Genomic DNA, 14263 nt, shown 5'->3' on the forward strand with positions numbered 1-14263 from the left:
AAAAGTAATAAGCGCCAGATCTCCTGAGGCTAAGTGATTCCATGTGACATCTGAGCATTTTTGCCAGTGCAAATTAGGTTGCTGTGCTTGCAATAACGAGGTGGTTCTTTGGGGAGCATCGCATCTCCCACATCACTGGTAGCAAGTGGCTTTTTTAAAAAAGAAAAGAATTCTCTGTAGTATTGTGTTTTGATGTAGTATTACGATTCCTACCTCCAGCATAAGGCCAGCAACTGATTGTAATCATAAGGCCAGCAAAGCCATTTCAGAACTATTCTTAAATATTTGTGATTTCCCACATCTATATTATCTGCAACTCACCTACCTGCCCACTTACACCTGGTGTTACTATGTACATCTTTCCCACACTGTTGTGGCAATTTGAGACAGCTATGCTGAACCATTCCAGTGTAGTCAGCAGTTGCAGAACAGTCTTCTTGTGTAAAGTGCTGGGCCTTCTCACCTTACTCTGGGACTACAGGAAGGTTCTGCGCCTCGTTGGGTCCCTGAATGCAAGCATAGCCTAGAGTGGCCTTGAACCTATGAAAGCCCATTGAAAGTCAGGAGAGGGCAGTAACGTTTCCCTTTGTGAAAGTGGTTGCATCCAAGCCTCCAATTGTACCTGAATCTGCACTCCATGAATCACCATATCCTCTTAGAACACCTTTTCTGACAACAGATGTGTTAGCCCCTGGGTGCCTGCCAACTTCACCCAAAATGCATATACACACTTCCTCTAACAGCCGAACAAGAGCCACATACCTCACTGAAAGACATCCTTAGCTTGCTGCCTGCGTGGAGTGTGGGTTTAAGTGCTGTGGGTGGATGAACTACAATACCTAGAAGCTTGGACGCTCCATCAGGATATACATAGGAGACGGTGCCATGTGTCAACCGCTTCGCTTTTACAGAAGTCTCCTGCACCACAGCTGTTTGTTTAAGTGAGATTACACAGCATTCAACTTGGATTGCAAGAGGTCTCACTGCCTTCAAAAATTTTAAAGTTATGCGCCCAACTTGGAGTGCAGTATCCCTTATGCTTCTTTGTTTTCGTTTCCCTTTTTTTTCTCTTCAAGATGACAGCTTGTGAGATCAAGTTCGCTGTCCACGTGGAGTCGGTGCTGAACCATGTACCCCAGCCTGAATATAGGCAACTGCTGGTGGAGGCCATGCTTGTACTTACCCTGTTATCTGAAATAGAGGTGAACAGCATCGGAGGCATCATTCATGTGGACCGGATAGTGCACATAGCAAATGACCTCTTCCTTCAGGAACAGGTATGCATGGTGGATTTTCTTCTTAAAAGGCAAGCAACAAATCCTCAACACAGTTCCAAGTGACTGTGAATAGTTGGAAGCATATGCAATGTCAGGCAGGTGGCTGGACGGCCAAGCAGTGTTCGAAACTGAAATATGAAAACTAGGCGCTAAATGGCACCTTAAAGCTAGGTTATGGGCATAACAACAGAAGGTCTAGGCATGTTTTTTTATAATAACAAAAATACAAAGCTGAAAATGAATGAACTGCCGCTAAAATATTATGTTCATTTTTCACATGGTCTAGTAGTCCTTCCCCTGCCCACCCCTCTAATATTCTTAAGAGGGTCTCTTCTCCAGTCTTCAGGGAGTAGCTGGAAGTGGGGAGGCAGAAAAAGGTCCTCCTTGCCTTCCATTCTGCAGTTTTAATCTGAAATCTTAGGTGCAGTACTGCGCCCGGAGCTCTGAAACTGATCGCGCTAATGAAATTCCCTGTTGCAAAATGCGCCTAGAACAATGAGGGTTTCGAACACGGGGGCCAAGCAAGAATGTGCCCAGTAGAAGAGGGGTAGCCAATGTGGAGCCTTTGCGGGGGGGAGCTAAGACTGCAATTCCCATATTGCCTGATCATTGGCCCCACTAGCTACTGTAGATAAGAGTAACAGCCGCAACATCTGGAGGGTACAACGCTGGGTATCCTTGCAGTAGAAAGTCACATACCATTTCTCTGGTGTGGAGCAGCAATCAGTTGTTATTGTTGTTTATGCTCCACCTTTTCCCCTGACTGAGGCTCAAGGCAGCTTACACAAATTAAAACAACACAGATAAAACACATAAAAGACAATAATTTTAAAAACAAACTCTAATAGAATTTAAGCAATGTAAAAATAATAATTAAAATACAGTTCAGACCAAAGAGCAGAAGAAAGTCAACACTAAGTAGTAGGAATAAAAAGTAGGTGCAGGGTTTCCCTCTATTAGCACTATGCAAGCACAAAGAATTGGAAGGGACCCCATAGGGAATGTTTGTCTGGATATTAGCAGCCCAAAGCTGTCTGCTTGCAGGTGCTGACTGAGAAACTCCCTGCTCCACCACTGTCTCAGGCCTACTTAAAAACAAGTAGAGAACCCCACCCCACCCCAATTTGCACTATACAAGTTTAAACATTTGCTTCCCGCATCCTTGTATTTTCCAGAAATCTCTTGGAGCAACTGATGGTATGTTGGAACAAGACGTAGCCACGGGGATCTGCTGCTTCTTCTACGACAGTGCCCCAAGCGGGGCTTACGGGACAATGACTTATCTGACAAAAGCGGTAACGAGCTACCTTCAGGAATTTCTTCCAAGCACAGGCTGCCTGATGCAATAAACGGTTTAAAACACCAGGATCAGTTTTAAAAAACCTTCTTCTCCACCCTCCCTCCCTTGAACCTCTCCCTTAGTGACCCGATTTCTCACTTCACTCTACCTCAAGACTTCATGCATCATTTAGCCATTTAGAAAGGACACTGCCATAGGCATTTGGGTGAGCATCACTACTGTATGGTAATCTGCATTTGCTCAGACGTGGGTCCATGAAATTAAATAATGCGTATCAGTGCGAAATTGACTATAACCTTTTGTACATCCTTAAATGCCAGAGATGAAAGAACTTCTTTAGCACAAACACTCAGATATATTATGTTCACATTTCACACCATGCATATGAGATCAACATATTTTGTAATAGGTTGAATATGATTATTCTCTTGCACCAAGAATGGGGAACCTGTGGTCCTCCAGATGTTGGACTGTCCTTCCTATCATCTCCGACCACTGGCTGTAGGAGCTGGGGCTGATAGGCCCCTGGAGTCCAGCAAACATCTGTATGGCCACAGGTTCCCCATCCCTTTCCTACACAGAGGACCAGAGGTACTTCAGCAAAACAAATGGGATATCTCAACTACTGCAGTTTTAACTGGAAATCTCTCACAGAGAAGGTGGCTACCAACATAGAAACAAGAAGGTGAGGAAACAGAAAGTAAGATTTCTTTTGAAATCTCTAAAGCAATAAAATCCAGAAGTCACACATTGTGGGAGGAAAATCCATACATCAGCCTAGAAAGGGTAAATATAAACATTTTAAGTACATATCTAATGACGTTTTTTCACTATAATGCATTGTCAGTGGCTAAACACAGTAAGATGTGTACAGAGGGTGAAAACCTACATACAAGATTGTCTGACTTGAAGAGCTACATTCTGCTTTCATGTTGCACTGTCTAGATTTTGTAAATGTGTGAATCCCAATGTCAGAATGCAGGTTGAAGTTTGCATGTTTAAATGTTGCCTGCAGGAAAATTCTCAGCCTCTTCAAAGGTAGCACATCTGCTATAAGGTGCATGTGAAATGGGGCAGCAATTGTTTCTCTCCAACTTCTTGCCAAGGTTGTTCGTATTTAATAGCTTTCACTTCTTCCTGAGTCTCTGTTCCTATCATTTTATCTGAAGAAGTGTGCATGCACACGAAAGCTCATACCAAGAACAAACTTAGTTGGTCTCTAAGGTGCTACTGGAAGGATTTTTTTTTTTAATATGGCAGACCAACATGGCTACCTACCTGTACCTATCATTTTAATTATTGCAAACAACATGGCTGTGTGAAACTACTGCCACAGCCTACTTACCGGTAGCAATGTCTACCTGGCAGTAGAGAATAATTTCCCAAGTGCTAAACTTGCCTCCGATGGTTTCTAGAGACAAACTGTTTTGAAATTGGATCTTTATCCAATGTCCATGCATAAGGAGAGTGGACTTCCATTCATGCAATAGGACTCCACCTTCCTCTCCTCTCCTTGCAGCTCCCCTCCCCCTTTTTTTCCTCCAGGGGGTTGGGGGACTCTTTAGAGAAGATTTTGGAGCTGTGGGGGCTGAGGGGGGGAGAGGGAAGAGGAAGGTGAAGTCCTAATCTTCAAAAAGAAGGCCACTCAACACTGGTTTCCACTGATAGTAATCTTTTGGTTTTAAGCTTATATTGCTTCATAGTGCTTTTAACATATTTTATTTAGTAATAAGTCTGCTGACTCCATTAAGTTTGGAGCATACTAACTTCCAAATCAAAAGTGACTGTTAAGAATAGTGCCCTTGGCTAAAGTACTAACACAAAAATGTTTTTTTATTGTTCTGTTAAGATTGACTTCCAATAGCAGCTCACTGAAAATAGTTATCACTGGAACATGAAGCTGTAACAAGTGTATCCCAGTAGGAATCGCTCCCTGAGCAATTGTAAGATTAAGAGTGATGGTTTTTTCCCCTTTCTGCATAGCACTTGCATGTAGGTGCTGATTTCAAGGTCAAATACCGTACATTGCAGACTAGAGTGATAGGACGCATGGGGCTTTGTAAGTAAGTCCTTATACAAGTTATAGTTTATAAAATTATATACAACTCAAGTTATGATGTGATAATTCAGAGAATATATAACCAGAGGAAACAAAGAAAATATTTCCTGTTTCCTCATCCTGCCATAGAGCAGTGTTTTTCAACCTTTTTTGGGCAAAGGCACACTTGTTTCATGAAAAAAATCACGAGGCACACCACCATTAGAAAATGTTAAAAAATTTAACTCTGTGCCTATATTGACTATATATAAAGTAATTTTTCAATTTTTCCCACGGCACACCAGGCAACATCTCGTGGCACACTAGTGTGCCGCGGAACAGTGGTTGAAAAACACTGCCATAGAGGATGCAATCCAAGAGAAGAGAATGCTTAAACCTCACACCTCTGGCGTCTACAAAAACCAGAAAGGGCCCCAGCTGTTTTTCCCCTGCAGGGAAAAAGACAAGGATAAATTTATTTCTACAGAACTCTAGGACCTGACCAACTCAGCAAGATGTAAAGCTGTTTTCATATCACAAATGTAAAAAAAAAAAAAATCATCTTTGAACTACTTTAGAGCTTCCAAATAAAGCCACCTTCAAGGATAGCAGGGAGAACTAGCAGGTTTCCAGAGGAGTAACAGCATTAGTTTCTCCTGCAGCCAAAACATAAAGACCACAGAGTCTTCGTCTTACGGCACCTGACGAAATGGGCTTGAGTCCAGAAAAATCTTATACCATAATAAATTCATAGCAAAGTTTTCCACACAAAATGTTGCCAGTTAGGCTAGTATTCTGTCTTTTTAGTCTGTTTGCGGCAACTGACTCCTCAGTTTGTCAGACACCTGCCTGGACTCAAAAACAAGTGGAGATGTTCAGTGCTGAATGACTACCTTGGAGAGTCATTTAGAGAGCAGAGCTTTCAGGCACATTAAGCATCTTAGAAATAGAGCGCCTGTGCGAATGAAAATAGAACCAACCAAGATTTACAGGCTCACTTTGTCAAAGCGGCTGTGCTGCTAGGAAGGAACCACCTACGCTGCTCTTTTGACAAGCCAGACATGTCTAGAAAAGGAAAATTGGTTTGGTTCTAACCAGGATAATAAAATCTTACAAGCCAAGCACTGTCACTCGTCCTAACTTTTAAATATATATTCCATATTATAGACCTGGAATTAGTATTGAGATGCTTGTGTGGCATTGGATGAATGCAACACTGACACACAACCCCTTTTATTATTCTATGTGCATTTTAGAAGCATTTCTTAATCTTTTAAATGCTGAATAAATTTGGAGAATATGACTGGGAACTCTCCCACTCACCCCCCCCCCAAAAACCCCAAACATTGTGGTTGCAAAAGGGATGGATATGCCTAGTGGGGTTTTTATCTATATTTTTAAATGGCACACATACTCCTTTGTTATATCATAGACGGGTTTTGTAATTCAGCTCCATTTCAGAAGTGTTTACCGTGTGGTTCTTCTTGGTAGGGAGATTCATACACACATTGCTCTCTTTTGTATGTGAAACTTGTGACAGTTACTTGTAATTTTCCATTTCTGGTAAAAGGTAGTTTAGACTGTAATCCTAAACACAGTTACTAGGAAGAAAGTCTCTTGGGACAAAGGGGAATTTACTTCCAAGTGAACATGCACAATATTACACTGTTAGTAACCTTAACAGGATATGTTTTTAATTTGATGGTATGGGCCCTTGTTCCTAGCCCTGTTAGAAAATAAGAAAGCCATTCCCATCGGCCTTTTGGTTACATGAGGGGCATAATGGGTATCTGTGCCTCTGCCCATCCTGAGTAACTAACAGGAATGATTCCAATTTTCTGATGCTGTCTAATCAAGAGAGAACCGCACACCTTGGTAAATATTTGTGCAGACAGCTATTAAAGCAGGTACAGATAGCTGGAAGACTGTTGCTTCACAGACTATGTGACTTAGTTAGGTATCATCAAATATTTATATTAACCAGCAACTTTTAATCATCCTTGGCCTGTTCACTAGGAAGGATGGAACCTAGCAGGAAATAACTTCCAAGTAAGCCAGCCTAGCAGTTCGAAAGCATGTCAAGTGCAAGTAGTTAAATAGGTACCGCTCTGGCGGAAAAGTAAACGGTGTTTTCGTGTGCTGCTCTGGTTCACCAGAAGCTGCTTAGTCATGCTGGCCACATGACCCAGAAGCTGTCTGGAGACAAACGTCGGCTCCCTCAGCCAGTAAAGCGAGATGAGCACCGCAACCCGAGAGTCATCCGCGACTGGACCTAATGGTCAGGGGTACCTTTACCTTTACCTTTTAAGCCAGCAATCTGCTAATATTTTACCTAGGTAGCTATGAAAAAGAACTACCGGTAGCTCCAGGGAGTTGAACATGTTGCAGTGCTTTTTTGTCACTGGGTAGATACCCTAGACCTCTGGAAGGTGTTATTTTATGTTTTGGGTAAGAAAATTAGAGGAGCAGATTGCTTTACAGAGGAAGAGAGAAAATTGAGACCTTGCTCCTACATCTGGGACTTGGAAAGGCCATATCGGGAAGGGGCATAAAATACTGTCTTACTCAACGAAATGTGGGCAGGGTATCCATTCATAAATTGCCTACTGCAACACAGACCACAAGCACAATCAGAGCACAGATTCCTGCATTTATGGTTTCAGGTATTATGTGTTGTTTTGACAGTTTTATTTTTATTTTGTGGGGTTTATCCAGTGTTTATATCTGTGTTCATAATATTTAAAAATATTGTTAAAGGTTTGGCCCGTTGCCCTGAATTTCTTGTAAAAAAAAATTGAACTGATCTAAAGGTTGATCTCCATGATCCTTTGCAAGATCCTATATGATTCTGTGAGTTGGCAGGGTTTTTATTTAATTGCTCTCTGTACAGTCACATACTGGGAACTGTGCATGCTTCATTCCCTGTTTGGAACTGTAATGAAGCCACAGACAAGAACCACGAGCTATGACATCAATGGATTTGGCTTATATATTTATGTACTCAGCTTCATTAATTTATTTGTGACACTTACTCACTGCTGTCAACAGGATCCACCCTTTCATCCTTCCCAATCTGTCCATGTCTATTTCCTTTCGATGTACTTTTATTGGGAAAGAAAGCAGATACATATTTTATGAACAAATGAAACTTTGTGTGTTTATTTAAGATTGTGTGCCCAGACCAAGTAAGAATCAAGCAGTAGGCGCCTGCCCTACATCCATTCATAGCCCTGTGAACTTGTTTCTTCCCAGCGCACACAATGAATGGCCAAATGAAGTGAGTCCGATCCGGAACCGCACTTTCAGCCATTCAAGAAAGCACATGTTTTCCTTTGACTTCAGTTCATACAAAATGCCGTTGCTTTAACTGGCTAGTGGCTGCAGTCTATTATTTGCAATATTGAGCAAGTGGGTCAATGTTTCCAGATGTCTTAAAGAGATCTCAAGTGCTGCAGTGTAAATTCAGAGTATAAACTGCAGGAAGGTTGGATTTCTTCCAAACAGGCATCAGATGTTCAGCCATGTGGAGCCTCCCACTCAACCATCCCACTCCTCTTTCAACTCATCAGACTTGCTTTTTGAGTGCTTAGGCGGCGTTTGTAGACTGCCTAGTTTTCCCACTAGGTCTCTGAATATTTTATTAATCTTATTTTGGTACAAACTTATTTTTTTCTCACGTACCTGTGGATGGACACTTTATAGCTCTATGTTAAAAATGTTTTATTTTCAGCATGCCAGCAAGCAACTGCAATATATAACACAGCACACAGGACACAAAGTGCATGTTATATACATTCACAGCATGTGGTGTCCTGCATGCTATTGCCCAATAGTTAGATGTCTGGGCATTCACTTTTTAATGCTGTATTGAATTATGTATCACATACATGAATAATTGAATGGCTTTGTTATATTCCTTTTAAATATCTCAAAGTTGGAAAAAGTGTGTGTGGAGAGAGAGATAAAAAGAAGAAGCTAGCTTTGCTAACGAAGTTGTTCCTGATTTGAGTTACTAAGTTCTAGAAGTGCTGAGATGGGGAGCAATCCCTAATATCTCATACCAGCATGTGTACAGTCATACTTCGGTTCTCGAACGTCTCTGTTGACGAATGTTTCGGAACCCGAACACCGAAAACACGGAAGTAAATGCTTCCATTTTCGAATGCGCCTCGGAAGTTGAATGGCTTCCGTTGCGTGTTTTCCAATTTTCTCAATTGAATTTGCAGACAGCCCTTTGCGCCTTGGTTTTCAAACATTTTGGAATTCGAACGGTCTTCCAGAACAGATTAGGTTCGAGAACTGAGGTACCACTGTATCAGCAAATGTGTGTGTGTGTGGGGGGGAAATGATTGTGTGAATGGGCCACTTGTAGGAAAGGCAGGCTGTTTTTTTGGCCTACAACTCCCATGATCCCTAGCTAGCAGGACCAGTGGTCAGGGATGATGGGAATTGTAGTCTGAAAACATCTGGAGGGCCGAGTTGGAGGAAGCCTGCTCTAATGTAAATACAGACACACACCCCTCCCCTTTATTTTGAATAACATTAACAGAAGAGCAGCTTGTGCTCATTTATGTATGCCTGGGTATCAAGTTTGTCCCTAGGCCTTCGTGAGTAGGATTTGCTTCTTGAGCCAGACATCTTCCTCCTCATTTGTCATCATTGCTTAAAGATCCAGTATCTTTAAATGGGCACAGTTCAACCATTCACCTGCAAGCCATAGGCCTGGTTTGCACAACGCTTTAAATCATAGTTTAACTAAACTGTTGTTTAAATGTGGACATGCCTGGGTTTGGACATAATAATAAGCCAGACCATGGCTTAGCTCATGGCAACACAACAGTAGGAGGAGCATGGGAGAAACAAACGACCCATTATTTCACTGGCTTGTACCAGAGTGCTGCATAGTCTCATTTAAACCATATTTTAGCTTAACTATGGATTAAAGTTATATCCAAATTACATGAGCCCATTAATTCCATACATGTGTGAATTAGCCGTCAGTACCATTGGTTGTGGTAGAATTCTTACCCATGCAGAAATCCAGTCTGTAATTCAGGCTACACTAAAAGGAAAATATCCACGGCACTGCAAATGAGATAGCAAATCCGGCCAGAGAGACTTGTTCAAATGTTCAGATCCAGGTTGCTGTGGCTGCCAAATATATTACAGGCAGACATTTGGGTAAGATAAAAGTGTTCTGCCCCTGGCCCTCACTGCCAGATGAAGAACTCGAACTCAGGTTTCTGTCCAAATCTTTAATGCATAAATATGAGCAATACATAGGCAAGGCAGGGGTTAAAGGCACAGAAGGTGAATTACATGGCTACATACAAGCTGAGACACTGATTCAACAAGCAACACCCACCCTCTCTCCTTTTGAAAAGCGGGTTAGGGACACACACACATGCGCAAAGTGTACAGTGCTGCACAGTGTGAGTTCTGAAGTGCCCAGACACCACAAGCTTCCCTTACCTTAAGGCCTCAAAGTGTGTAAAAAGTTTGTTTTGGGACAGTGTCAAGTTTGGACAGGTGCACAATGATCGTTCCCCACATCAAATGGGGGGGCGACGTTTGCATGGTTGCGCACAGCCCCTTGAGCTCCTAGGCGACACCTGGTAGTTCCGACTGGCTGCGCTTTCCCCCAGGAGGGATACCTGGGGGTCTCTGCCTACCCCAGCTAAACGCCCAATCCCGCCTGGGGGGAGGCGTTGCCAGGGGATTGGCCAGGTAAGGGGAGGGACTACCTAGCCCACACAATAGAAGGTGAAGCTTACTAGGAAGCAGCAGTTGGGCTCCAGAGCTTCTCCCACCCTCCACTCCTCAATTAATGCTTATTTTTGCAGGTTAACCTCTTCTCCACAGGTACACAGGCGCTGCTATGTCAAGGCCACTGTTGAAGGGCCGGAAAGGAATTTCCCTGCATTGCAGGTTTTGCCTTTCCTGTAGCAATTCGTCACAACTTTGGTGGTTTCTGGCCTTGGGCGGAATCCTTTAGTCATGTTCCTAAATGGGGGTGTGGGGGGGCGGTGACTCCATGCCCCCAGTGCAGTGGCGATACCAGGGTTCCCCATTAAAGGGGTATTGGGGGGAGGCATTGACCATACGCCGAGAAGTTGTCATTGCTCTCTCCCACCAGTGGCGGCAAAGGGGGAACCTCCAGAGCTAGCCCAATCCCCACACATTCTGGCTAACCCTGAAGTTTCCCAGATCCCCGGCTAGGGGCTGGGAAGGATAAACGCCCAATGCCTGAGCCAAGGTCTCCCTACATCTGAATATTAATAAAGATGTGACCAATTTTAATCCCATAGCACATTGTCTTGTGTCATTATTCTACTCGGGGGTCGCCTGGGGGTTGGGGGACTCCGCCTGTCCATGCAAACTGGACACTCTGGGGTGGGAATAAACAGGGTTAAGAGTCAAATATGGATTGATATTTGTGTATTTCTTTTCTTTTCTAATCATGTAACTCCTTTCTTCCATCAGTGAATTCAAGATGGTGCACATATAGGGTTTTTTGTTTTGTTTTTTGCTGTCTTTTTCCAGGAACTAACCAGGTCTAAATGTGTTTCACTTCAGAAAGGAGGCATGCCCTGGGATTTAACTGAAAGATGACTGTTCTTAGCTACATCGGATATACAAATACAATTACAAATAAACAGATATATATTTGGACTTGTTGAATCTGGTTTTTTTAAGATTTAAGAGGAAAACAGTGCCTTCTTTTACAAAATCTCTACAAAGTTATTGATACCCTTCGGTAAACTGAACTACAGTTGGATGTATTGGTTTCAAGAATTAGAGGCACAACACAGTGGGAACTTCCAGCCTTCCAGTCGCTTAATGCAACATTACATAACATTCCCAAATCAGAATGAATACTTGGTAAATAGCCGATGTCATATGACCTCCCTGCACCCTTTGTGCAAACAAATCAGGATGAACGATCAATATATACGCCATCTGGAAGTGGCCTCCTTATCAGCAAACTATCATTCACCTGAATCGAACTGTAACAGGCAACCTGTGCATGAAAACTCATTGGTGAATATGGATCATCTTTTATGTATAGCTCTGGGAATGACCTACAGATCTGGATGCTCCACCACTGGCTTCACACCAGTTTTGTCCCCTTCTGACCTTGAAAAGGAAGCAGGCCAGGCCCTTGGGCTCAGCTGCATCCGTGGATGTCTGGGCTGCAGTGACAGCTTTACCCCAATGGAAAAAATATTAACAAATTTCTAATGAGAATGTTACTTTTATGTGAAGGACACAAGGATGAATAAGCATGAGCCTAATCTAAGAATGAATGCTATTAATATAAGATAATCACATCATTCCATATCGATATTTAAAATGAAGTGAACGTTTCCCTGTTCTAATTAACATTCCTACAGCTGTTTGTTCCCAATGCTTTATTATTGCCCATGCATTTCTTTGTGTTGTTCGGTAGTTAAGACAATTCTTTGGTTCATTCATTTTCATGATCTTAGGCGCATGCTGCTAAGACTCCAGGTGCCAATTGTTCCGCATGATGTAATAGTCACAACTGCTTACGATGTAAGAATGTACCGTAGTCTGGATTCCTTCCAGCGCATTTGGAAGGAATGAACTTTTGAGACTGTAGATTAGTGAAAGACATCAAATAATCTACTATGCAGTTTGGGAAGTGCTTCACCGTTCTCTGTGTAACCTTAAGATATTGTAGCCTAGTTTGCATGATAGGTCATGAAATCAAGAAGCAGGTGATTTTGTTTTATGTTTGGATACAACTGGATGGCATTTTGAAATAAAGGGGTGGATTAAGTCTTATACTCCTGCACTGATTTTTTTTGGCAGAGGAATGCTGAGTACAAGTCTGCTAGCAACAACTCTTTTATACTAGTGCACCTAGATGTCTCTTATCAGTTGTTTTTGAAACTAAGGCTGCATTCAGAAGTGTGAATTTTATTGTTTATAATGCTAGCACTTCTGTCCCAATTTCTAACATTCCTTTTACACTGTGCTACCCGCTGCAATATGAAACAATGGCTTTTAAATCAATATACTGCCATATTGCAGCAAATTTTAAATCATGGAGAAGAACTGTATGCTGGGACACTGCCCATTTTTTGTCACATGAGCAGCAGTGCTGAGATCATGAAAACTGCAGGAAAGTTACAATGCAAAACTCGTGATTTTCCAAGTGAATGAGGTTGCAAATGGACTTTTTCTAGAAACAACACAGAAAGGACCGCTTAATTTTTGCTAGTTTTCTAGATCATGGAATATCAGTTTTGCCCCATTAGAGATCTATAACCAGCAAGACCTACACTGTTCTTCAAACCTGAAACATGATTGGATTTAATTTTTTTTGTCTGACACAACTGTATGCTTCACAAGAGAGAAAACACTGCATATGAAAAAGCCATCTAAAGGAACCATTATTAGAATAACCCTGAGATTATTAATATGGCACTACAGCAGTTATTGTGGACAGCATAGTTTATGTGTTTTTAACCATATTTTTCCCATCTGCCTATACATCTCATTAGCAGCATTCTGCCAAACAGCTACATTTACATATCACAAAGTAGTACCTTCCCCATCTAGTCTGTTTTCTAGGAATGCTGCTCAATCGAACTTAACAGTATTAAGGCAGCAATTTATTTTAAGCAAATGTGCAGTGCGGGGGGACAGGGCCTGTCAGGAATTCAGCTTCTTTAGTGATTGTGCCTATTCTCAAATTTATGGACCACATTAAAAGCTTCCAGAAATTCATTGAAGTCAATGCTACCATCTTTGTTGAAATCAATGCTACGGGCTAAGCTGTCAATGGATTCATCATCAACATTGATTCTCAGATGCAAGTTGAAGAGCTTCCATGTCTGACGGAACTCATCAACAGAGATAAGACCTAAAAAGAATAGGAAGGAAAGGGTATGTCACTGAAAGTGCTGCAGACGCAGACACACACACACACACACACAAAACTGTTGGAAAGTTAAGGAACTTTGGAAATGTAAGAAGCCTCTGGACTTGAATTTAGGGCGCCTAGGCATCTTATAACAAGCCTTGACCGCATATATATATTTTTTTCTTGGATAATAAACAGACTACTTCAATTAACTGTTGTGTAGAGGTGGGACGCAGGTGGCGCTGTGGTCTAAACTACTGAGCCTAGGGCTTGCTGATAGGAAGGTCTGCGGTTCAAATCCCCACGACGGGGTAAGCTCCCGTTGCTCGGTCCCTGCTCCTGCCAACCTAGCAGTTCGAAAGCACAAAGTGCAAGTAGATAAATAGGTACCGCTCCGGCGGTAAGGTAAATGGTGTTTCAGTGCACTGCTCTGGTTCGCCCCATGACCCGGAAGCTGTCAGCGGACAAACACCAGCTACCTTGGCCAGTAAAGCGAGATGAGCGCAACCCCAGAGTTGTCCGTGACTGGACTTAATGGTCAGGGGTCCCTTTGCCTTTACCTTTAGATGTGCCCAAAAATGTTCACATAGCTGTCCAAACCAAATCACTGTACAGGCCAAGACCAGGGAATGGGAGAGAGTGTGTGTACTTAGCTATATCAATCTCAATGGTCAGTACAACCATGAACCAGTCCTCAGAGTACAGAACCAACATGGGGACATGAGAAGAAGCAAAACCATAGTCACTTATGGTCT

At 42.4% G+C, this 14263-nt stretch overlaps 2 protein-coding genes across 4 annotated transcripts in view; one reads left to right on the forward strand and one right to left on the reverse strand.

Annotated features, from left to right (window-relative positions):
• The window catches only part of PHKA2 (phosphorylase kinase regulatory subunit alpha 2), a 51329-nt gene extending 48472 nt beyond the window's left edge, over window positions 1-2857 (forward strand). For all 3 annotated transcript variants that reach the window (XM_033147318.1, XM_033147319.1, XM_033147320.1), the window contains 2 exons: window positions 1077-1277; window positions 2453-2857. In XM_033147318.1, coding sequence (XP_033003209.1) covers window positions 1077-1277; window positions 2453-2626 — 375 coding nt within the window. In that variant the 3' untranslated portion in view covers window positions 2627-2857. The remainder of the gene's footprint in view (window positions 1-1076; window positions 1278-2452) is intronic.
• Window positions 2858-11295: 8438 nt separating this feature from the next.
• PPEF1 (protein phosphatase with EF-hand domain 1) overlaps window positions 11296-14263 on the reverse strand; it is a 34792-nt gene continuing 31824 nt past the window's right edge. The window contains exon 17 of the mRNA XM_033147328.1: window positions 11296-13508. Within this exon, the coding sequence (XP_033003219.1) occupies window positions 13315-13508 (194 nt within the window). The 3' untranslated portion in view covers window positions 11296-13314. The remainder of the gene's footprint in view (window positions 13509-14263) is intronic.

This window comes from Lacerta agilis, chromosome 4 (assembly GCF_009819535.1).
Source record: "Lacerta agilis isolate rLacAgi1 chromosome 4, rLacAgi1.pri, whole genome shotgun sequence".
NCBI classification, from domain to species: domain Eukaryota; kingdom Metazoa; phylum Chordata; class Lepidosauria; order Squamata; family Lacertidae; genus Lacerta; species Lacerta agilis.